The following is a 26322-nucleotide window of genomic DNA, read 5'->3' on the forward strand; positions in this document are numbered from 1 at the left end:
TCGAATTAATATTTCAAATTCAAATATAAATTTCATTTATATGTTAAAGTCAAACTTATTAAAATATAACTTTTATTTATTTGTAAATTAATATATAATTTTATTTTCGATAATAATTATCTATTTTTAGTATTATCGTAAGTATTTTTAATATTTTAAAATAATATATATATATATTTACGATATTTTTATTGCATTTAAAAAAATTAACAAACGAAAAATTTTGCATTATGCTTCCGTGACGTCATTTCCTCCGTGTTGACAGTTCTGTGATATTGACTTATTCGTGCCAATTGTGGGTAGTTGTCAAAATAGTATGCAATATTTACGATATTTTGTAAATAGAGAAAGAAAAAAGAAAAGTATTCAATGAAACGTGTGTTTTGCTCGGAAAAAATGAATTAATTTTTAGGAGAAAACTTGTTTTATTATTTTTAATGTTGTACTATGGAAGACGATAAGCAAGAAAGACCTTGCTTGACCAAGTCGAATTGTGTATCAGTTTATTCCGAAAGAGAAAAGAAGAATCGAAGCGAGTATGGTAAACATTTCGTTGAAGAACTCTCTCTCAGAAATGTCGCTCTGGATGAAGATGTCGGTGATGCCGGGATTGATGGACATGTTTGTGGTAATAAAATAGTTAGGTCGACCAAATATGTGAATAATTCGAATGAGGATGTGATAATGTTGCATTGGGATTGGAGTTACTTTAGAAGACCACAAGGACTATTAAGAGTTTCTTTACTGGTAAGTGGAAAAACAAAATTATGACAGATTAGATGTTTGTTACTTAATTGAGGATCAATCTTAATCAGTGGTGATAATTTTTCTTTTGGATTTTAGTTAATTTGATGAAAAAATGACAAATATTATTATGTGTGGTGTGTATTCGATTAACTGTTGCAAAAAGATTGTATAGTTTAAAAAATAAATATACTGCTCGAATGTATACTGTAGATAATGAACAAAAAGAATATTAAACTATAACCCGAAAGAAGGAAGTCGGAATGGGATATCTACAAAGATGGATTGAGTCCGGAACGGGTTACTTAGCCTAAAAACCTTGAAAGGATGAAAAAGCAGCAGCAGCATTCTAAATTCTTGAAATTCAGATTATTGGAAACCTCATTTATCATAAGGATTATAGACTTCAATAAATCTATTCAAAATACAGACATTAAACAGATATTTTTTGTATTATTTTACTTTATTTATGCATATTTAAAATTGTGAATGAAAAAAATTAATATAAATAATAGACTGTGTTAAGTATTAAGGTTTTATAATGCTTTATGTAGAATTCATTACAAAACCTTTTTGTTAGCCAAGAGAAATGCAAATTCATAATTTAAAATGACATACGAAATCAATTATCCAAATCCAGTAATGACTTCCTGATGATCTTGATCCAATTTCCAATGCTTTCCATGCAGAACATCCAGAAATAGTTCTTTTTATTCAGTTGAATAAGTATGTAGGAAGTAATGTAGGCACTTTTTAACTTTAACCTTATACACACTATTAAAGTTTACAAGTTTACTTAACTGAGATGTAATTCTGGATAAAGTTAGAAGCAAATAGTATTTTCATTTGTTCATAGGCTTACTTCTTGATGTTTGGACAAGATAGTTTTATAGTAAGCAATGTCAATATCTGGAATTTCTTGCTGCACAAAATGGTTCAACTCCTCAGGTGGTTCTATAAATTGTACAAGATATGTACTGTACATAGTGGATCTAACTGCTGTACCTGTATCCAAAAGTTATAGAAATCCTGAAAATTGGTTATATACCCTGGAAAAATATAAAATATGTAAAATTGATATGGAAATTTAAATTCTATGATGGTGGTATGAGGATGCAATGTCCTGGCCATTATTTTTTTTCGCTCCATGACAATGCAAGTGCGAGTTTTGAAAGTACTCGTTACCGTTTAATCGGCATCCAGTCGGGAAACTGGCCCTCTGCGTCGAAGGATGGCTTTCTATGAGACTAGATCGTGTAATCTTGTCTTCCGACACCACAGTCAAAATATTGCAGACTATCACGCATAAACTATTATTATTAAGGAGGGCTTTAGCAAGTAGGAAATGCATGGATAAGTTGATAGGATGTCTTATCAATAACAAAACTAACGACATTCAGTTAACAAGGAAATAAACAACAAATTTTAATAATATACAGTCAACTCCGCATAAGTTGCCACCCGGATAACTCGACACTGTAGGTTAATTAGTCAGCTTTCTGTGGTCCTGGCCGACTTACGTAGGCAATAATGTTATTAATGTTAAAAAACTCAGTTTACTCAACATCGTTTAACTCATCACCACTGGATAAATCAACATACTTTTTCTGTTTCACACTTTTTTGACATCTGATAAGTCAATTCTCCTCCTGAAAAAATGAGTTCACACCATACAATAAGCTGTGTGGTGTGAACTCATTTTTCAGGGAGGGGAGTCAACTTATCAGAATTTTAAAAAGTGTGAAACAGAAAAAGTATGTTGATTTATCCAGTGGTGACGAGTTAAACGATGTCGAGTAAACAGAGTCTTTTAAGGTTAATAACATTAATGTCTATGTAAGTCGGCTGGGACCACAAAAAATTGACTACGTAACGACGAGTGTCGAGTTATCCGGGTGTCAACTTATGCGGAGTCGACTATATATATAAAAGAAGTTACAAATAAAATGACTAAATATCCAGCTAACTTAGAGAGTGCAACAGATAAGATAGAGAGCTTACAGATCTAAGTATATTACCTCATTTATAATGTGATTGATAACTTTTCTGTATTTTGGGTGGAAGTTCAATCTGAGGAAGTATGGCACTAGTCTTTCATCATGGAGGTGCAGAAGTGTTGAAGAATTGAAGTGCCTGGAGTTTGGCGTGCGTCTTGATTTTATTCTAGTTTTCTTTTTCAATAGAGATTAAGAATTATCATCATCTGACTGCATGTCATGATGAGTCTTTTGGGTTTTAGTCAGCCTTTTAGTCATAGGAGATAATGATCTCTCTCAGTAACTAACTGTTAACACAGGAAACCTTTGTACCTTGTTCTCTTTGATGTGTAACTTTGAGAAAAATTTTGAATTATTGTATTAAAATTTAACAGATTTTCTATTAATTTTCAAGAATAATTTCTCTAAAAATTCCAAAATCTCACACAAGCTAGTAGAGAGCATTTTTTAAGGTGATCATTTAAATTCGGCTTTATTTATTAGAATGTTTTAACAGATTTATAATAAATTACCATAATGTGAATATACGTAAAATTATTAAGCACCACCTTCAAAAGAACCTTAAAATTTATCCAGCAGAAAATTTAATAAACTACAATATACAAATGTTTTCAATCTATGAATAACGTTGCATCAGGTCTCAGGTGTGTTCCAAATTGGAATGCTAGCATAAACATAATGTATTTTGAATATTATTGAGTATGCTTAAATATATACAAATATATCAAGATATACAATTACAAAATAATATAAATTGGAGTTAGGCAACTGCAAAAGCAATATTTAAAAACAAAAGTACATGTACTTTTACAACATATGCAGATACGAAACATGTGATCAACTATCAAGAAATCAAGGCTCAGTGATCAGGAACATATACAGATGTGCCTGATCACTGATGTTCCACACATGTGCACTAAATCCCATAAGGATTTAGTGCACATGTGTGGAATCTGATTGTTGTAGAGAACTTGTCATGTACACTACATAAAACCTTTACTTCATTCTTAAAATTGATGCAAACCTCTTTTTTTCAGCTTTGAAAATCTCAAGGATCTCAAGAGCCCAAATGTAGTCAGGATGTTGGGAGCTTCAGATGAGGGCAACTTCTTGTAGATTGGCTAGCATATCCTCCTCTGAGGCATATACAGCCAAGGCAGTGGTGTGCTTCTTATTAGCTATTTCATATCTATGTAAGGACAGACTCTTGTGCAGGGAGCATTTGGTAGAACTAATATACTCAAGATCTTTCTGGAATTTACTATCTCTAAATGGAACCTTATATACACCGGGTATTCTACAAGTGTTCATTGCATCCTTGTTGCAGCAAAGCAATCCATAAAACTAGGGTTGTGTTTGTAAGCCAACCTAACCACTTTAATACTAGCAATTTCTTTTATATAAAAGAAATTGCTAGTGTTAAAGGGGAGTAACTGCATAGTAGTGGATTATGCAACCTTTATATAAAGGTTGCATAATCTACTACTATGCAGTTACTGCTATGTTCTATTTCTTATTATAGATCTTTGTCTTATTGGAGGTGATATGAGCACATGCTAAACTTTGAATTAGTCATTTTTGATATCCATACCTGTTGGAATGGACTCTACAGGTCTCAGTTCTTTCAGTGTGTCAGTATAGTTGGTACAATAATTAAAGGCTCTTTTGCTCAGGATTGCTTTGCAAACTGAAGTAAACCTAAACGAAAGAAACTGAAGAAAACTTATTTTCAGACTACATTGTTATAAGAAATGAAGCATAGATGTCTTATAATTGGATGGAATCTCCTAAAGCCAAATTTATTGTATTGAAATATATTTCCATCCCAAAAAATAAATATAAATGTTTATTTCCTTTATTGCAATGTTTGAGATATCTGTAAGTACAAACTAAATATCTAATCATCAAATATCAAATAACAAATATAATCAAGTATAACTACAACTCCAAAATGAACCTGTCACCGGTGTTCCTTGCGAAAATCGTCTCATGATCGTCTCACTAACGTTTTCGAACTTATAAAGTTCTTCTTCAGGTGAAGATGGAAGATTTGAAAAAATAGAATAGAAGGTTTCAAACCGAACCGCTTCGTCTAATTCCGTCGTGGCTGACATGCGCTGTAGTGTCCGGGTGTTGGTTATCGTCTATGCGCGTCTAAAAGGACTTGCCAGGCCGATGAAATGTTGATCTCTTCTTTTTGGTTGATGCAGATATTATTAAAGCTCATTTTATATATAGCGATAGCTTCTAACCACTTTATATGTTCCGGATGGGGCGTCGTTACGATGATTTTTGCCTTATCTAGTTCTGCCTTGATATCTTGATCGGATGCGTATATACTTAGCACCGTGTTGAGTTTCCGGTGCTGTAGGTCGGCTTGGTGTTCTTTTAATCTGGTCTTTAAGGAGCGCTTAGTGGAACCGATGTAAACGAGTTCTCTTTGCCATCTGTTGTCCATTAGAGGGATAGAGTACACTCCGTACATTCTGTTGGGATCCGGAGGGTCTTTGCAATTTTTTAGGATTTCGGCTATTGTGGGGCCTCTTCGATACGCTATCTGCATCTGCTGTTTTTTGGCTATCTCTCCATATACTCCTCTAACGTGCGGGTTGTATGTGATAGGAAGCCTTGCTAAGTCTTTTTTGTTAGCGCTACCATTTGCTTGTCCAGTGGATGCGTTTCCTTGGTGTTGTCTGGTTATACGCTGTATAAGGGAAGGGTATCCGTGGTCTGTTGCGACCTTTTTAAGATAAGCTAGTTCTTTGTCCAGAGCTTTCTTAGTGGAGGAGTATGAGATTGCTCTTCTTACCAAGGTTTTGAAAGCGGCTGCTTTATATGAGAACGGGTCGCAGGATCCCTTAGGTATGTATATTGGTGTTGCCGTCGGTTTTCGGAAGACGGACGTTTGGATCGTAGATGCTTCTATCTTGATGGCGATGTCCAGAAAGTGGGCTTCCGTGGTGCTTATCTGCTCCACATCTATGACCAAGCCATACGGGTTGTTGTTGACAGTTTGTATAAAGGCCGCTATATCAGGCTCCGTCTTCCATAGAATGAGTACGTCGTCAACGTATCTTCTATAGAGCGAAAAATCCGTAAGATATCGTGGGATGACTTCACTTTCCATCTGCCTCACCACCATCTCACATAGGTCCCCTGATACCGGGCTACCCATGGGGACGCCTTTTGTCTGTTTATAAATTGTACCTTCAAAAGCGAAGATCGAGTTGTAACAGACCAGATGGGCCATTTCTAGTATATGTTGGTGGAATGCTTGATCCTGAACGTATGTTATTAAGAAATCCCTGAGGGAGCAAAAAACTGCTGGGAGCTTCACCGATGGGTATAGTGATTTAAAATCAAGGACTGTGATAAGTTTCGGACACTCAGGTAGGTTCTTCAGTAGGCTTGTGAGGTTTTCTGGGTTTGCAATGGTGTAAGGGTAATCCTCCAAGCTTGGTGAAAGAAGTTGGTGGGTAGCCTTCTCTAGTTTTCTTGTAGGTGCTCGTGCTTTGTCTACTATTGGACGAAGTTGCTGGCCCTCTTTATGAGTTTTAGCGTATGCAAAGAGCTTAGGCGTGTCCGGTGAGTCGTAACGATGGTGGACTGCATGCCAATCTCTTTCATAAGCAAGAAATGAGAAAAGTCACATCCAGGCGTTAAGTGTTAATTTCCGTTACGATGCCCATGTCTTTTTATCGTATACGCCTTCCACCGGGCAGTGAACCGCTCGTCAGGAAAGTAAGGCTTTTATGCCTCAATAGGGCCATCAGGTCGACTAGGAAGCACCTATTCTCAGTACTTAGCAATCTCATTCAGGCCGAGGATTCGTTGTTCAATGTAGATCCAGCTACGCTGGCTGAAGAAAATGCCAAGTTAGTTCCCATCCAAGAAAGATTAAAAGCCAAACTAGCAGAGCGCTACCACAAAATGCTGCAATGGATCTTAAGATTCCAAACACCAGTAGGCCACCGCCATTCAACCTTCCCTTACACCGTATGGGATGATATACAGTTGCCCAAGTATGTGGAAGATGTACTCAGGTATGGTCCAACTTTTGCATTACCGCCTCCAAAAACAGGATCCAGAAACCTAATTCCTGACCTAGAGCTCCTAATAAAAAACCTACCCGATAAACAAAAGGAGTATTATAGATGGGTAACCACACTAAAAATCATAAGAGCCAAAGAAAACCCAGAAATGATGGCGTTAAGAACAAAACTACGGCTAGCCAGCAAATGGATGAAAAGAAAAGATATTGTCCTCACCATAGCCGATAAATCGAAATCTTTGGTTATTATGAAACGAAGCACATACCAGCGAGGACTGCATGACTACATCAATATCACCCAATGTGAACAAGAAAACGATGACGTTGTAGATAAACTGCAGAATAGGGTGAAACGCTTTGCGGGCTCAAAGTTAGCGAAACGTCTAGCCTTACAGGACTTAATAATAGACTCACCGGACACACCTAAGCTCTTTGCATACGCTAAAACTCATAAAGAGGGCCAGCAACTTCGTCCAATAGTAGACAAAGCACGAGCACCTACAAGAAAACTAGAGAAGGCTACCCACCAACTTCTTTCACCAAGCTTGGAGGATTACCCTTACACCATTGCAAACCCAGAAAACCTCACAAGCCTACTGAAGAACCTACCTGAGTGTCCGAAACTTATCACAGTCCTTGATTTTAAATCACTATACCCATCGGTGAAGCTCCCAGCAGTTTTTTGCTCCCTCAGGGATTTCTTAATAACATACGTTCAGGATCAAGCATTCCACCAACATATACTAGAAATGGCCCATCTGGTCTGTTACAACTCGATCTTCGCTTTTGAAGGTACAATTTATAAACAGACAAAAGGCGTCCCCATGGGTAGCCCGGTATCAGGGGACCTATGTGAGATGGTGGTGAGGCAGATGGAAAGTGAAGTCATCCCACGATATCTTACGGATTTTTCGCTCTATAGAAGATACGTTGACGACGTACTCATTCTATGGAAGACGGAGCCTGATATAGCGGCCTTTATACAAACTGTCAACAACAACCCGTATGGCTTGGTCATAGATGTGGAGCAGATAAGCACCACGGAAGCCCACTTTCTGGACATCGCCATCAAGATAGAAGCATCTACGATCCAAACGTCCGTCTTCCGAAAACCGACGGCAACACCAATATACATACCTAAGGGATCCTGCGACCCGTTCTCATATAAAGCAGCCGCTTTCAAAACCTTGGTAAGAAGAGCAACCTCATACTCCTCCACTAAGAAAGCTCTGGACAAAGAACTAGCTTATCTTAAAAAGGTCGCAACAGACCACGGATACCCTTCCCTTATACAGCGTATAACCAGACAACACCAAGGAAACGCATCCACTGTACAAGCAAATGGTAGCGCTAACAAAAAAGACTTAGCAAGGCTTCCTATCACATACAACCCGCACGTTAGAGGAGTACATGGAGAGATAGCCAAAAAACAGCAGATGCAGATAGCGTATCGAAGAGGCCCCACAATAGCCGAAATCCTAAAAAATTGCAAAGACCCTCCGGATCCCAACAGAATGTACGGAGTGTACTCTATCCCTCTAATGGACAACAGATGGCAAAGAGAACTCGTTTACATCGGTTCCACTAAGCGCTCCTTAAAGACCAGATTAAAAGAACACCAAGCCGACCTACAGCACTGGAAACTCAACACGGTGCTAAGTATATACGCATCCGATCAAGATATCAAGGCAGAACTAGATAAGGCAAAAATCATCGTAACGACGCCCCATCCGGAACATATAAAGTGGTTAGAAGCTATCGCTATATATAAAATGAGCTTTAATAATATCTGCATCAACCAAAAAGAAGAGATCAACATTTCATCGGCCTGGCAAGTCTTTTTAGACGCGCATAGACGATAACCAACACCCGGACACTACAGCGCATGTCAGCCACGACGGAATTAGACGAAGCGGTTCGGTTTGAAACCTTCTATTCTATTTTTTCAAATCTTCCATCTTCACCTGAAGAAGAACTTTATAAGTTCGAAAACGTTAGTGAGACGATCATGAGACGATTTTCGCAAGGAACACCGGTAACAGGTTCGTTTTGGAGTTGTAGTTATAAATCCCGGTGTCAGTAGAGGGTAAAGCAGTACTATAATCAAGTATATTGACTGAAAAATATCTTTTATCATAGGCAATCAGATTTTAACAGAAAATGCTACTTTTATATGAAGCTCAAAACTTGTATTTGATTGCTGCAAAGAAAGTTTTCATTTTTTTGTAAGATACTTTTTTTATGTATAATGCTTACAGCATAAACTTAGCTTTGTTGTCTTTTAATTGAATAGTAATATGATGATAAGACAATCTTCAACAAAATTCTAAAGATTTTTAAAATTATAATGAGCAATTATTTATTGTGACATTGTCACAATGCTGGGCTGCAATTTTTAAGCATATTTTTACTAATTTTTTCATTTAAAATATATGCTCTTTACCTGAAATTAGTAGTGTCTTGCCCCTGTGCATCATACTTTTCCATTAGCAATAGAGTCATGCTGGACATCTATCTAACCTCTTTCAGGGGAAAATTTTTGAATTGAAATAATATGACTCTTGGTTTGCATCAGAAGTTCTTATATAGTTAATTGGGGCCTCCTGTGTCTAAGCTTTCCATGTCTTGTCTTTTATCTATCTAACTATGTTTTAGAGATTAAGGAAAGACAGATGACAGTGGAAATTTATAGGTCTACAATTTTTTCAAATTGCAGCCCAACAATATATGTGATTATAATAATCAGATTCAATTACCTCCTCCATTGACCTAGAAGTTCATGCATGAATAAAAGGAAATTTTGTTAAGCATTTACATCTACAAGTTATTCATGTTTGGAAAATAACTGATAAAATATAAAAGAAAAACATTCTTTTATTTCCAGTTTGTAGAAAACAAAGTTTGACCATAATTGTAAAAAAAAAAAAAGCCACGACCTGGGGTGAAAACTCGCTGTCTTTGAAGTTCGCATAGGACAGTTCTTGATTCTTTCCTAACTTCCTTTCCTTTTGCTGAATACAAGTCTCTAACGCTATAGGGCATAATTGGCATGAGGCACTGGCAATGGAAACTTGCTATTTGATATAGCTTTTCTTTAGGCTGTTGTTTTGTCATTTTGTTGATCCTGTGTCCATATTTCTGTACAAGACCTTAAAAAGTGATTTTCCAGACCATATTATTCAATGCCAATCTTGATCTGTCTAATGCAGATGATACTTAGCCCATTGATACTGTATCTTCTCTTGGGCCTTTATTAGTAAGAGCTTATGTTTGGCTTTGTACAATCTGTATCATTCTCTTTTAGCTTTTTAGTATGGTAATAGCTATTTAGATTGGTATGGTAATTTTGATCAAAATTACCGTACCAATCTTTTCTTCCCATAGTGCTGCAAGCTCTGTATATGTTCCTGATCACTGAGCCTTGATTTCTTGGATACACATGTGATCTCTCTCCCCAACATAGTCTTTTGTCTTCCATATTTTCTCTTTGGCACAATGGATTCAATGGAATCATGGTGCTTAATGAATAGCAGAAGTGAAGTTTTGAGAGAGTAGAGGTTTCTCCCAATTTCTCTTATTCGGCTACCTGCTAAATGTTTTTTGACAATCTTCCCCTGCTTTTGAGAGATAGTGTCAGCTTTCTCTTGTTTGGCAGTACAAAAGACTGATGTTTGGACCTGTTAGATGTTGGTGCACTCATTTGCCAGTTTATGCTGATAGAAAATTACAGGGATTGACATGATGGCCATTGTTGCCAGTACTCCGTGAACTTCAAGGCTAGTGATTGTACTACATGCAAAATCTTTTCATGTGACCTATGCAATAATTCTTGAATTTCATCTAACTTTTTTTTGTAAAACCAATAACATAAAACCTTTCTCTGTTTGATTTGCATTGCCTCCACATCCTCAATAACAAATTTATTTCATAAATGAACCAAACATTTTCTGAAACAGGGTGCACAAACTTCTAGGTTGGAAAAGGTATATATTCAAATTTTAAATTTAGAGAAATAAAATAGAGAATTTATTTCTGTTTGCATTTCCTGAATATTTTACAATGGTTAAGAATTCTGATTTCCTTGTAGAGTACATTCTTGATATTTCTCAGTTACTTATCAAATCTTGGCATAATTATGAGAAAATTTTTAAGAAAGAAAATTTTAAGCTTATATTTTTTTAATATAATTTTTATTATATAAACATAGATTTTTAACTGTTACATCAAATCTGTTATTAATTTCAGAATTTAAAAATTATTTTTTACATATGTTACATATATGTTTTTAAAGAAGTCAAAAAATAATTTTTTTCCTCTACTTCTTGAAGAAATGACTCCATCAAATATATTACAGAAAATAGTCATCATTATTCTTTAAAACTTGCAATTAGAATAATTGTACAAAAATAGCCAAGAAAAGTCCTTTTTCACTCAAATCTGTCTTGTTCTGATTTGTTACTTATGTGTAAAATTACATACTTCCAATGAGCAAATTCCTCAGTAAATTTGTCAAATTGTTAATTTTTAGGGAAAAGGCAGTTGAACTACATCGATTACCATATATTAAGCAGAGCTTGAAATTTCACCAAGAATTTTCTTTTTATTATTATTATTTTTTTTTTAAACAAATGCTAAACTTTAAAGAACAGTTTCTTTCAGATATAATAGATACAGAAATAGATCTAATATCCTAACACTGGTACAAAATGTAATTGTGTAAATATATAAACATCAACTCACAAACAGTTATAATTTGTCGCAATTAGTTAGTATTTAATTAATTACATAGCCTGATACTTTAGCAGTCACTTGTCTATAATTGTGTGAAAATCAAATAATCTAAGTACATAATCATATCTATTTTGGAAGCAATTTAAAAAGAAAATTTCTTTATCAAATTCACTTTATGTATTTTTAACTTTTTTATGAATAATTTTATAAGTTAAATTGTGAATTATGTATAACCAAGCCTGATACATGGTAATAAAAAAACTATACTATTAATTAGCAATATTATGTGATTAGAATCTGGTGGTATCATTTTTAATATAATTCACCATTTATCACTAAATGGTGAATTATATTAAAAATAGTATTTTGTCAAGAAGTTTATTTCTTTTTATTATAATCAGAATGAATTGAATACACACTAAGGAAAATGCTTAATGTCATTTACTTGCAACAATCTGATATTTCCTAGTAAAAAATATCATTTGCTTGGAATTAAATCACAATTTTCAAAATAATTTCTTTTCTTTTAATTTTATAAATTTACTAGTAGATGATTTGACAACCACTTATCAGAAAAAAAAATTTATCACCACTATTTTGATTTGCAGGCAGTTTTACTTTCTTCCTGAAAAAATGACTTGAAGATATCTAATTTAATATTTAAGCAATTTTTAATAAAAATTAGTGATGAGATGATTAATCGGAATTGAGAAAATCTTGTCATAATTTCTGATTCTTAAAAACAATTCTTCCATATTTTATAAGAAAATTAATTATTTGTTTTACTTGAAGATTAAAAATTTTTTAAATTTTGATATTAACAATTAAATATTACTTTATTGGAAACTTTATTGTGTCGACAAAGCAGAGAACATGTGATACCCCCATACATGAGGTAACATCTGTCACAGCAGACTCTAACCACGGTTACTATATAATCTAGTATTACTATTATAGTCTAGTAACCATCTTCTAACTGTTCCCATTTTAGGGGATAGGATGACTTTGGGTTGCCATCCGGCTGGCTTGACTGGCAATCTATATTCTATATTTGTTTATACAGGGTGTAACCAAAGTGTGTAAAAGATTTGAGGGGTTAAGCTTGATGCATGGTTTGGGGCTGGTGTGACATTCCGCAAAATGGGCTGGCATGTAGTGTTTCCCAGGATACTGCCACACCCATCCACAGTTGTCATTCCTCCACAGACAGAAGAGGGATTTATCCATAAACAATACTCAATGACATTCACTGATCCAGTTGTGATGACAATGACACCACACCAGGTGTGGAGCCCTGTATTGAACAGTTAATGGCACCCTCATTGCTGGTTTGCTAGTTGCCTTGTCTGCAGTCTGACTTCATGCAACCTGCTGCAAATGATTTGAGTGGACACAGATGCACCTGTTGACAGAGACAGGTAGCTCTGGATGTTATGCCCATGGCAAATGGGTCCCAATAGGTATTCAGCAAAACTGCCAGTCTGTGTTCTCTGTTAAGTGCCAGTGCAATCCACTCCCTCTTCAGTGTGTTCAGAAATGTTCCTGTGTCCACATTGCTGGATGGTACTCATGTCATGCCCCACACACGTAGCAACTACATGCATCAACAAACTGAGGTTGCATAGCTTCAGGATAAGGACTTGTTCCCCAGTCATTAACTAGTGGTATTCAGCTCACTATCACAAACCGTCACTGATAGCATATACAACCTGAGTTGAATGCTGGTTTTTATAGCCAAAAACTGGGTTCCACATGACCCGATGCATACACAAACTTAATCATTTGCATATCTCTGTCACATCTACTGGTCCTGAAATTTTAATGTAGCTACATGCATTCCTTTGTGATATTGCAATTTCACTTTTAAGGAGTGTATAACTATTGAGGATTGATGATAATGTTTTCTTATCTATAACAATTAAAGATATTTGTTGTTGAAGAACATATATAGTAAACAAAATGTATCAACTACAGAAAGAGAAAGTAAGATTATAGCAACTTCAAAAGAAATTGAATTTCACAGTTGTCAAGTGATTTATTTTACTTAAATTTCATGGAAAAATGTATAACAAAATCAGATATTTTCAATTTGCCTGAAATTTGAATAACTTGAAACTAAAATAAATGAAGTTTCTAAAAAATTTTCAATATAATACAAACAAATAACAATTGACATTATTAAAATAAAAGAAAATATTTTACAAAAATACAGTAGAGCATCGATTATCCGACTTAATTGGGGACTGGGGTTGGTCGGATAACCGAAAAGTATGAAAAAATACATTATTAGTATAGTGTATTAGGCCTGGTTTAAATACTAGCCTCCCTTTCACAATCAAGCCAGTGCTGCCAGCTAAAACATGCAAAAATTTAACAAAAATAATATTAAAGTAGCCAAGACATAACCAAATATTGTAGCACCACATCACTAGCAGACATTTGAATTTGCCGACTAGAACGCGGTCAGTTAACCGATAAGTTGGTTAATCGGGGGTCGGATAATCGATGCTCTACTGTATTTTGTTTTATAAATTACAAAATATTTATCCTAGAATTCTAGTGTAATTTTTATGTGAGACACTTTTTGGAACATCAAAAAAAATTTTTTAACTTGTGTTTTTCAGAAATTTGAATAAGTACCTCATGATAACTGAATAATTACATGTGTAAAACAGGAAATGGTTATAGTTTCCCAAAGTGCAATAATTGATTTTTTTAAGTTCCTGAAGTTTTGTCTATGAGATATCTAGATAATATAAACAGATTTTGAAATACTTGATTGCTTCTTGTTCTTTCTATGTTCATTCGGGAAAATGCACAAAATTGCTGTGTCAAACTTATCATACAAGAACATGCATTTGGCAAAGAGAATAGACTTTATTATTTAAAACATTATTTCTGTACAAAATGATAGAAATGCATTTCTATTTGTCCTCTCTTCAGTCCTTTTTTTATACAATTATAAATTCTGCATAATAAAATGCATTAAACTTAATGTTTATTTATATCACATATGTGCAAAACCTTGAGAAAAAATAAAGGTTTCCTGAAACAATATTTGCTTTTCACTCCTGGATAAAAGATTTTGATGAGTAAAACACAAAATAAACACAAAATATTTCACAAGCACTTTTGACATGTATAGAATGTCGTCTTCAGGCAAAAGGAAAACAAATTTTAGAACGTTGATATGAATTTTAACAATAATGTTAAAAGGTGTAGAATTAAAGTGAAAACAAGTGAAACTAAAATGAATTAAGAATAAAAAATTAAGTAAATTAAAATAAATGCTATTAAAATAGGGTGAAGTTAGAGATAAAACTTGCTAACATTGTAGAAATATTATGAAAAATACTAAACTGTGAAATGAATAAAACAGACAAAAAGGTTTACACCTCTTAGCTGGCCCTATCTTACCTTACAGTTTTACATTACATTCACAGCATATGTAATATTTTTGAATTTGAAATGTTTTGAAATGCTTATTTGTTAGATTTGTAAAAGGAAATGTATATGTAACAGGTCTTGTGTATGTTGAATTTTTCTATATTGATTTTTAGTTTGAGTTTTAATATTAAAGGAAAAAATTATAAAATGTAAAATTATAATATGTTTTAAGATTAAAGTATTATTTTAAAATACAAAAATTTAGAAAAACATATTGGCTTCTTATAAATGTAAGAATTACTGTATTTTTAAAAAAGTAATTTAATCATTTTATAGGGAACTTAGTATACCAAAACATTAAAATCAAAACAAAAGAAAGTACAAGATTTTAAAAAATATACACGGATTTTATCAGTTATAGTCTGATATCATTCAGTTGATCAGACTAAAACAGGATGAGTGAAATCTCCTTTTCAAATCTTTCTATGTGACCAATGGCTTCAAGATAGCTCAGAAAATTAGAAAATTAATAAAATTATATTTTTATTACTAAACATGAGATAAATCCAAAGAATTAGACAGAAATTGATAGCTTGTGACTATTAATTTGGAAACCAAGTCATGAAAGATTCTCTCAAGATTTGCTGGATTGATAAGTATAATAATTCATTAATAATAATATATTCATCTTTGTACTTGAAATATAGTCTTTGTTGAAAATATGGCAAATACAACAGAAATAGAATAGTAGTTTTCCTAAAGAAATTTAAATTTAGATATATTTGATAAACTTAATTGTTGCTTTAATAGACTCAAAAAAATTCTAATTCAGCCATCATTCACATTCATCAAGAGAAATGAGATTAAAATAAATTGAGATTTTTGTATCTATAGCAAGTTTCAATTTGTTACAATTTAGATTCAACAAGAATTAATGAATGTTTGTGATTAAATATTAATTTAAACATAAAGGTATAAAATTCTATTTAAATTATTAAATTTATTGCAATTATATATATATATGTTGTATGTGTATTAATGATAATGAAAGTTAGAATAGTTTAATTTTGAAACACCATTAAAACTAGAATTGATTAAGAATATGATCTTATTAAATTTAATAGAAACTAATTATTTTTATCATTTATAGGCTTGCTGTACAATAAGTCTTGCTTGTATTGTAACTGCAGGAACAAATAATCGAGATGTCCTTCATCTGCCACTTGCTGAACGCATCCGTTTTCATATATTTACGTGTGTTTTTGCATTTCTTCTAAGTGGATCATTCCTGTTTTTAGATTTTTCATCTCTTATATTAGCTCTTCCACTTAATTGGAATATCATTGTACGTATATTATTTTAAAATGTTTTAATATATTAAATATACGAAGTAAATATATTGAATACTATAAAAAATAAAATATCTTTTAAAATTAAAAGTCAAAATAAAAAAAGTAATAATAATAATATAACACACCTCAAAAAACCTCTGGGTGCCCAGCAACAAAATTCACAGGTAAATGTAAACAAACATTTTCGGGTTCCTTCTGAGCTCTGCTTCATGTTTTCCACTCGCCTTTAAATGAAATGTGAATCAAAGCTAATGTTTGGACTTAAATTTAGGTTAAAACTCTGTGGTTCAAAAGACATATGAAGTTGCATCCTCCTAATAAATGTAACTTTTCCCATAAAATATTAAAATTGATTCTATTGAAAGCTTTTTCCAAATCCACAAATATCGAATAGATTTTACATCTTTTTCTTGACAGGACATACTGTATTGAACCATTAAGTATATCATGATGTATTTTGGTGGTCCCCATTGATTGGATGGATTTCTGTAGATTGTGCCAGATTGTACATTTCTTTCTAAGCATATGAAGTTTGTTTTTCTTCTTTATAATTAATTCATGTCTCCTTCCTTTCAGCTTTAAAAATTTCAAGGACCTCAATATTCTGGATGCCTTCATCTTCATGGGCTGTGCATATCAGCAATGCTTGATGGAACAAAGTCTTTGTGTCTATGTGGCCAGAGCAGTGGAGAGTTTTCTCTTATCCAAGTCATATTGGTGTTCCCTTAACCTCTGTTTTAAAGGTTTAGTGGTAGATCCCATGTATACTAGGTCATGCACTGATCCTGTGATGCTTTAGGGGTACCCTGGAGCTTCCTGTGTATATGTGTCTTTCCCATTTCTAAATATTGTATATACAGTTGAGTTCTGTTTGTATATAATGCTTGTTACCTTGCATGCTGCTATTCATCTATAAATTGCATCTAAGTGTCACTCATATCTTACTGCTATTCAGTTAGCATACATTTGTTTTGTTCTGTTTCATTTATGTTTCAGTTACTAGCAGTGGTGGTTGTAGGTTCAAGCACTGCCCAGGCCAGTTCTTTTCTTTCAGATGATTCTAAATTATTTAAGTTATAGTTATTAACTTAGATAAGAGATGTTACCTCTAGTAGCAAAGTACTTAGTATTAATTATTAAAAAATAGCAGATTTATAGCCCGAGTATTTAAGGCAATCATTTGGCTCTATAAATATATATATATATATATTGGGCTTAGGGTTGTTTAATATACTTAAATTTTTTATTTTCCAGTGAAAGAATTACCGTATTTTACGGACTATAAGACACACCTTAATTTTTAAACAATTTTTTAAAAAAATACCTATAAGACGCTACGGACTATAAGATGCACCTGAATTTTGGAGGCAATTTTGCGAAGAAAAAAGTGCGTCTTATAGTCCGTAAAATACGATATATATCTATCTGAAATTCATATTACTTGTACTTTAAAATTATGAACAATTTTTTTAATCACATTTTTAAAATAATTTCTGTAGCACAGAATATATTATTTTAATAACATATTGAAATGCATTAACTGAAAAAGTCTTATGATATCAACAAGATTTCCTATGATGAGATTTTTTTTATTGAAGGCGTGTTTATGTATAGTTATTCATAAATAACTTATTGAAATAATCATAATTATTTCAATAATGTAATCTCTACATATTAAATTACCATTGGGTATTTTTTCTTCACACTTTATAAATACATTGGAATGAAATTAGTTGCATTCTTTAATTCAAATTCATGAATTAGATATGTCTAAATTTGTTTTGAGATCATTTTTCTATTAAGAGCAAAGAAAACTAAAAATATTCATATAACATGGTAAAAAAGGATGTCCGTTGTCCAGAATTCATCTTAAAAGTTAATAAAGCTTTGGAACAAGACCAACGATGGAACTGAGCAAGAAGAAATTTAAACATGCGCGCGTGGTGACGTAGCGCATGCGCTATAAAATACTGAGACGTGGAGCTAGAGGTGTTGCCTTAATCTGTTATATAAGTTGACCCACATAACAGGCAAATCAAGCATGGGTGTGAAATCAAAAGTTAATATCAATTAACTTTTAAGATGAATATTCATATAAGCACTTTAAAGAGGTTTTTTGCTTTTGCATAAAAAATCATTATCAGATTAATACAATAATTATTTATACAAAATTATTTACTTAGAATGTGATGTATAACTGCAAGTCTTCATAAGTAATTTTTACAAAATTTTTTTTAACCTGATATATTCATCATCATTGTCATTTTCTTATTGTTATCAAAACTTTTTTCAGGATGGAGTCTTTAGTTGTGTATTGGGAATTATGTATACAGCTTCCTCATCTCTCTTACTTCATGCAGAACATCTTTATCAAAGATATTATCTACTTGTTGCAGACTGGTCAAGATTACAAGTTGCTTTATCAGCAGTAAGTTTCTTCCTTGAGATTATTAGAATATATTATTGTTTACAATAGCTATATGTAAAATATTTTATTGATGAATTTTAAGGTATTTGGATTTATGTGCACATTGGTTTGTATGTTTCTGAGTGTTCTTCGATGTTGTGGGCAAGCAGATAACAAAGTTCTTTGTGGAGAAAATAAACCACCTGAAAACATAATGATGTCAACAATTGAAAGCAGGTATTAGTTTCCAATTTTAGTTTTTCAGAAATTTCAAAAATTTTATATTTGAACAAATTTTGGGAAAAAAAATTAATTATATATTTTAGCATAAAAAAATAGTCAGTTTAGATTTTTTTGTCATTATCTATGTATATATAGTTATAAATCATATTTGAGCTTTTAAGATTATAAATTTATTTTTATTGTTTATGTGAGAATACAGGCAAGGGTTAGCCCTCTAATCGTCAAGTTGGTAAAACCCACTCACTTTGTCACTGAACAGCTTAATAGGAGGGTCTTAAAATAATCAAGTGGATCTTAAATTAATTGAGTGGACAGTGCGATGGGTAAGTAAATAGGGTGTCCAGGATTCCGAGAAAGACAGGTTAACAAATAATAAAATTTTAATATAAATCCTAGCTTACAAGATACTATGAACAGTTTCCCTAGAACTTCGCGAGCGACATAATTACTCTTCATAGTTAGATATGTCGCTCGCAAGGTTCTAGGGAAACTGTTCTTACGTTTCTATCTACTATGGCTATGTAGACCGAGAAAGAGAGTTTACAATTCTCTAGGTATATTACCTCTAGGGTGTAACCGATCAGTCGACCTCTTGTAGTATCGGTCTTCGTATGGAGTACGCATGCTGGAACCGATGGAAGCTGGGCCTATTGCTTCTTGGCGAGTGTCCGTTGAGTATTTCCGTGGGCTATGTCTGCCTTGGAATATGTCGAGGCTATGGCAAGACTTGGGTTACCATCTATGGTGGAGTTTGCTCTGTATGCTGCCTTGGGATATGTCCGCTTTGTATAGTGCTGGGGATGTCTGCCCTGTCTGTCATATGGAGAAGTCCACTCAGTATGGCTCTGGGGATGTCCACCCTGAGATCTAAGTTCCAGCTCCTTTTATCCTTCTTAGGTCTGGGAAAATAATCAGGTGATCGGCTGTTTGGTGACAAAATTGCAGGTGTAAGGTCATAGGTGAGCCATTGATGACGTTAAGATATCGTTTAAATGGAGCTGATAACCCCATATTTGGTTCGAGACCTGTAAGATTCATCCTGTTTACTTGTTCCAAAGTTGACTTCCCCTCTTTTGACATTAGATTGTGATAATTCTTTAACAGTTGTTGATGAAAAGGGTGATATTCAATTTATTTTCTGTGCAATATTTTCTTAATGATTGCAATGGAGAAATAGGAAAAAAATTTCCTTAAATTAGTGCAAAATCAGGTCCTCCATCTCATATCTATAATTTTAATTTGTTTAATATCTCTACAGTATTAAACTTTTAAAAATTTTCAAAAATTGGTTATAATGAAACTGAACATAATCATCATCAGTGGCCATTAGCAATGTTAAAATATAATTATAGAAACCATGTAAGTTTTTATCTCAAAATGTTTTTGATAGTGATGGGACAATTAATTGGAATCAGAAAATTAGGCATTTTCCAGGAATTTGAACCGAACAAATCTCATCATAATTTCCAATTCTTATTAAATCTGAAAGAATCATTTTAAGAAAATTAATTATTTGTTTCACTTGAAGATTAAAAAATTTTTAAAATTATGATGTTAACAATTACCGTATTTTACGGACTATAAGACGCACTTTAATTTTTAAGCAATTTTTTTAAAAAATACCTATAAGACGCTACGGACTATTAGACGCACCTGAATTTTGGAGGCAATTTTTCGAAGAAAAAAGTGCGTCTTATAGTCCGTAAAATACGGTAAGTATTAGTTTATTTGAACACTTTCATGTTAACAAAGCAGAGAGTATGTAATGCCCCATACAGGAGGAGATGTCTGTCATGGCAGACTTTTCTTTTGTGTAGTCAGAGCAATGAGAGATTGCACTTGATCAGTACTAATTATCCCCATTTTAGGGAAATAGAATGACATTAGGGTTGCCACTCAGGTGGTATTGTGTTGGCTTGACCAACAATTTCAAATCAAGGCTGGCATTTGACAAAAATATTTAAGTGTCGACAGTTTAATATATAAACAAAATTATATTTTATTAGTTATTGATACAAGTACAAGACATATACGAGAATAATTCTTGTCCAAGATGTTGTGCGTCCTTTTCCAAATTTCATCTGATTTGTAAATGTGAGAAAAGCCTTGAGTTAAGGCAAAAATACAATCTTATCAGTCTACATGAATGTGATTCGGTAGAAGCGATGTATAAAATATTTCATCGGCAACATATCGTTTTGTCTGCAATTTATATAATTATGTTTTAAAGTTTTTTGATACTTAATTGTTTTTGTATTATTCGTTATGTTGCTTGTAAGCTGCATAACTCCCTTTGTAACAGGCTGAGGCCTTAACTAATAAAATTGATTTGATTTGATTTGATACAAGTACAAGTACTCCCATACAAGGGGAAAAATGAAACAAAATTTATAAAATAAGCAGCCACATAATGATCTTTTAATTGTACTTAAACAATACAATTAACACAAATAATACAAAGATTTAACAAAAAAAGTAAACAATTTATATAACATTGTCTTCAACATATTCCTCTCATTTAATTAATTCTTTAAAAAATTGTCAGAGAATCTCCCTCTTTAGCAAATGTAAGACTGGACACAATGCAAAAATATGTGTTAATATACAATCCTGATCAGTAACACAATATGGGCAAGAATGCCCCTTAGAAATATCTATATACTGACCACTCAACATAATCCAGTATTTATTAATTGCATTAACATATTTTAATAATTTCATTAACAAACTTTTCATAGGAAATCCAATGTTATAATTTAAGTAATTGGCAGTCTGCCAACCTGTACTTCTTTCATAAATATTATGTCACTGAACTGAAGTATAAATTATATCTTGATTCCATAATTGATCACATCTAGTCTGTATTAAATCACACAAATAAGTTCTCAATTGTAACTGTGAATGATTTGAAAAAACAAAAGAAATGGCCTAAATTATCAAAAATATTTTTAACTGAAAAAACCGAACTTCTCTTACTTGAATTTCCTTTTTCCAATAAAGAAGAATCATAAACACAATAACAAAGATCAATAATCTTAGACCAAAACAACAAAATGTTTTTTAAAATATTAATTTCAAGTGGGGATCTCTCCAATTTTGATCTTACAACAGAACCAGGCACTGAATATTCAAGCTTAAATAATCTTTTGAAATATGTTAATTACGCTTTCTCAATTTTCTTAATAAAATCCAAACCCCAAACTGGAATCAGGTATGTCAATTTAGATTTTAACATAGTATCAAAAAGTTAAACATTACTTTAATAGAGTTCATCCTCACTTTTATCTGTAGTGCCAAAAGACAACCTGTCTTCTGCAGTATATCTTATTCTATTTTATCCAAATGATAGTTACAGAGGAGGAAAAATTCAGTCCTAAATATTTAAAATGAGAAACAAGATTCATTTCTACATTCTTAATAAAAATTTTATCAGTTTTATGAGGTCTAACTCCATTAGGAAACACAGAAATGATCTTTCTATTAATTTTCAGAAAACAATCCCTTTGTTTTCTGAAAATTAATAGAAAGATCATTTCTCATCATGTAATCATATAATAAAATCAGTTTCTTATGTAAAGATGACTTTGAGTTTACTAGTAATAATGCATCATCTGCATATAGAAGACAGTGCAACTCATCTGTCACATTTAGGTAAAAACCCCAAAGATCAGAATGATGAAATATTATTGGAAGGTCATTTATAAACAAAATAAAAAACAAAGAGCTTGGTGATTCTCCCTAGGGTAAACCTCTAGTAGATATTATGCAAGTAGAATTAACAGTATTTCTTTTTATTTATTTGGTAACTAGTAATAGAAAATAAATTCCTAAGCAAAATAATGAAGGATCTGGAGAGTCTCACATTATAAAGTTTTCTCCAGCATAAATTAAAGTTAACATTATCAAATGCCTTTACTAAATCAATAAAAAGTGAATAAATTTTTCTCCCTTTCTTCAATAACACATATTGAATTAAACCATTAAGAATGAAAGTATTATAAATTGTCCCCCATCTTGAACAAAGGTACTTGAAATATTGAGATAACATTATACTCATTTAGCCATTTTGTTAACCAATTCGATAATAAACTAGTAAACAATTTTATAAACATGTTCAGCAGTGCTATTGGACAATAATTACGTGGATTAGTTCTTTCACCTTTCTTGTAAATCATTTTTAGTAAAACTTTCATATCTCTGGTGACGAAATTGCAAGTGTAAGGTCATAAGTGAGCCATTGATATTTAAAAGCCGCTGACTCTTTAATTTTATTAAACGAACTAAGAATTTCCAAACAGACCATTCTCAGCAATGATTGAATAAATTCATTTTTCACTTCATCCATACCAGGAGATGAATCCCTTTTCAGTCCTTGAATTGTGATTTTTAGTTCATCAAATGAGAAAGGATCATCCAAAAGAGAAGAAAAATTATCATAATTCATAGCCTGCAAGACACTGAGACCACTATTATTAAAATTTATTTTCAAAAAATTTATCCATTCATCAGCAGAAATCTGACTCTCTGCAGTCTACATAATACATACACTTTATATATAATTATCCAAAAGTCTTTTGATAACCTAGTAGTTTGCAACTGTTTACTTATATTAGTCAAATATTTTTTCTTATTAGCTCTACATAATGAATGAAAACTAGTTTTATAATAATTAATATATTCAACCAAATTCTCATTTGAGTGAAATTTGCAAAACTCCCACAACATCCCGTTTTTCTCTTTTTTCTGCAATTTTAGTCTTCATCAAACCAACCAAAACCAACTCTGCCTCTTAACCAAAATTTTGTCACTAATCCGCATTGCCTAGCAGATTTCCAAATTAAAATAATAATCAATGAATAAGTTAATTCTATATTGTCAATAGGCTCTACAGTTATATACAAGTTGTTAACTGTTTAAGTAAACAAGTTTGCTTTTCCTTTTTTCCAAGTTAACCTTTCCTGTTGTTCTTTTTGAATAGCATCATCTTTTCTTGTGTTATCAAATGATAATTCTAGTACTACCAAAAGATGATCTGACATATAGTACATTCTCAGAAACGTGAAAATCCTCAAGATGCTTGGTCAGTCCTTCACTCAATACTAATAAATCTATCACTAATGCTCTCAACTTGGATATGTATGTAAATTAGCTGGGGAATCATGAGGGTGATGATCATTTATTATATATAAATTATAATCTTTAACCATTTTAACCAATATCAAAATGAATTTATTACCAAAAGTTAGGTACAAATATGGTTACGTTTCAACATAATCACCGTGAAGATTGAGGAATGTGTCATATCTGTGGACGAGCTTTTCCAACCCCTTGTCATAGAATGTTGCTGCCAGTGAATTGAGATGGCCTGGCCTTAATTAACAACATTGCTTTGAAGATCGTCATTGGTCTCAAACCTCTGTCCTGCTAGCCACGTTTTCAGTTCAGGAAAGAGATAGAAGTCTTCACCACCTTTAAACATCCAGCGTATAGCCCGAGTGACTTCCACCTCTTTCCTGAATAGGAAAAGTGGCTAGGAGGGCAGCGGTTTGAGGCCAATGACGATCTTCAAAGCAACGTTGTTGATTAAGGCCAGGCCATCTCAATTCACTGGCAGCATCATTCTATGAGAAAGGGATGGAAAAGCTCGTCCACAGATATGACAAATGCCTCAATCTTCACAGTGATTATGTCGAAAAGTAATCATGTTTGTACCTAACTTTTGGTAATAAATTCATTTTGTTATTTACACTTGTCTTTTTTTTATAGATCATCGGAGCATGAAAAAAACAGCCTACGTAAATTAGTAATTTCTTGTGCATATTTAGAAAAATGTTTTTGTCACTATTAAATTTATGTAATTTTGGAAGATAGATTGTAGTTTTTGATTTTAACTGACTTTCATAAAGTTTGAGTTTTGCTTTGAGTGCATTTATATTTTGATAACAGTCTGTGATCAATTTGTTTTCACCTTGAAGCTACTTATTAAGTTTGTTTAATTTCATTGTGCTCTTTGTAAGAAAACATAAATCCAAAAGCCACTGTCCATCATATAATTCAGGAACATTCTGGTCATTTTCATTCATACATTTTAAACTTTGTTTAAAAGTATTTAATAACTGTTTTAATTTCTGAGTATACGTGATAAGGTGTTATACATCATATTAATGTATTTAACTATTTCATTGTAATAAAAATCTGTACAAGATAATTACTTTAGACTGTTTTTAAAAGGGCTGCACAAAAACATTGAGTTGGCCACACGTGGGCTGCAGGTTGGACATGGCAGATTTAAATGACAGTCAAATTTTTTTGGGGGGAGTTTCTTTGGTAAAGATAAGCTTGGCACTTTAAAGCAAAATGTAGAAAACAATAATACAGGTAAAAACCTTGTGGGTACTGCTTCAAAGTGTAAAACTTATTTTTACGAAAGAAAAACTCCTAAGAAGAGAAATTTGACTGCAATCCGAATTGTCGTAATTTTTTACTTGGTGCAATTTTTTTACATTTTCTTTTTTGTTTGGTACTTATTATTACTGTTATAACATTAATATGTAATTATTATTAAGATTTTATATATTTATAAATATTTACATTGTTTTGTAAGATTAATATTAATAAAATATGTATATATGTACAGTACATACAGTACATATGAGAAATTATTATATTTTATAGTTATAAATAACTATTTTATATCTAATTTACAGGGCGTGAACATTCAACTGTTTGATATCATCAGGTTACATCAGATGGAGAATATTATTTTATGTTATGAAGAATCTTAATAATATATAAATATAACAATTTATGCCCTAGAAATTTATTTAAAAAATTAACATAATTCAATAATATAAAAAGTTAAATTATTTTTTATTTCATTAAATGTATTATTTATTATTTATTTGTTTAGTATTTTGTAAAATATGTGAGAGTTTTTGTAGTTTTTTTAATATTTATGTATAATGTAATATGTAGAATAATGTATTGTATCCTTAAATATTATGCAAATTCAACTTCCCTGTATTAAAACATATGTTTTGTATGAAAATATAAAAAAAAGTGGTTTAATAGTCAAATTAATTATCATTATATTTTAAAAATTATAAGTAATATTTAATAAATGATTATGAACACATTTACAACGTTTTAGAGAAAAATAAAATGTGAATTTTGAAATTAAATATTCTATGATATTTAACTGGAAAAACTAGTATAATCAATTTTATTTACTTTTCATTCACGAATTCTAAAAATCTTAATTTCCCATAATAAAATATATTAAAAGAATTAGAAAGGTATAAATTAGTATTAAATGGAGAGCCAGATGGCCAATATAGTTAAGGTGTTAGCCTATTGCTCTAGAGATTCTGGGATCAAATCTGGCAAACAATTCCCCAAGAATTTTTTATG

The 26322-nt window shown here is 32.2% G+C and overlaps 1 protein-coding gene across 2 annotated transcripts; it reads left to right on the plus strand.

Moving 5' to 3' along the window:
- The first annotated feature begins 254 nt into the window (after nucleotides 1-254).
- LOC136979070 (uncharacterized) lies at nucleotides 255-25960 on the plus strand. 2 transcript variants are annotated; one of them, XM_067274969.1, is made up of 5 exons: nucleotides 255-747; nucleotides 16061-16255; nucleotides 18556-18690; nucleotides 18773-18902; nucleotides 25620-25960. In XM_067274969.1, the coding sequence occupies exons 1-5, from the start codon at nucleotides 448-450 to the stop codon at nucleotides 25640-25642; spliced, it is 783 nt and encodes a 260-aa protein (XP_067131070.1). In that variant the 5' UTR covers nucleotides 255-447; the 3' UTR covers nucleotides 25643-25960. The 2 variants fall into 2 exon arrangements, with proteins under 2 accessions (XP_067131070.1, XP_067131071.1); XM_067274970.1 differs by having other exon boundaries at nucleotides 18773-18906; nucleotides 25620-25959.
- The last annotated feature ends 362 nt before the right edge of the window (nucleotides 25961-26322 follow it).

The sequence above is a fragment of the Centruroides vittatus genome, unplaced genomic scaffold (assembly GCF_030686945.1).
Source record: "Centruroides vittatus isolate TY-2023 unplaced genomic scaffold, ASM3068694v2 contig_577, whole genome shotgun sequence".
NCBI classification, from domain to species: Eukaryota; Metazoa; Arthropoda; class Arachnida; order Scorpiones; family Buthidae; genus Centruroides; species Centruroides vittatus.

Bases quoted from the DNA above. Each gene is read 5' to 3' on its own strand.
- LOC136979070 (XM_067274969.1), top strand. From the start codon at position 448: ATGGAAGACGATAAGCAAGAAAGACCTTGCTTGACCAAGTCGAATTGT. The intron at 18,691-18,772 runs GTAAGTTTCTTC...ATGAATTTTAAG, and splicing joins TACAAGTTGCTTTATCAGCA to GTATTTGGATTTATGTGCAC. The intron at 18,903-25,619 runs GCAGGTATTAGT...TCTAATTTACAG, and splicing joins AATGATGTCAACAATTGAAA to GGCGTGAACATTCAACTGTT.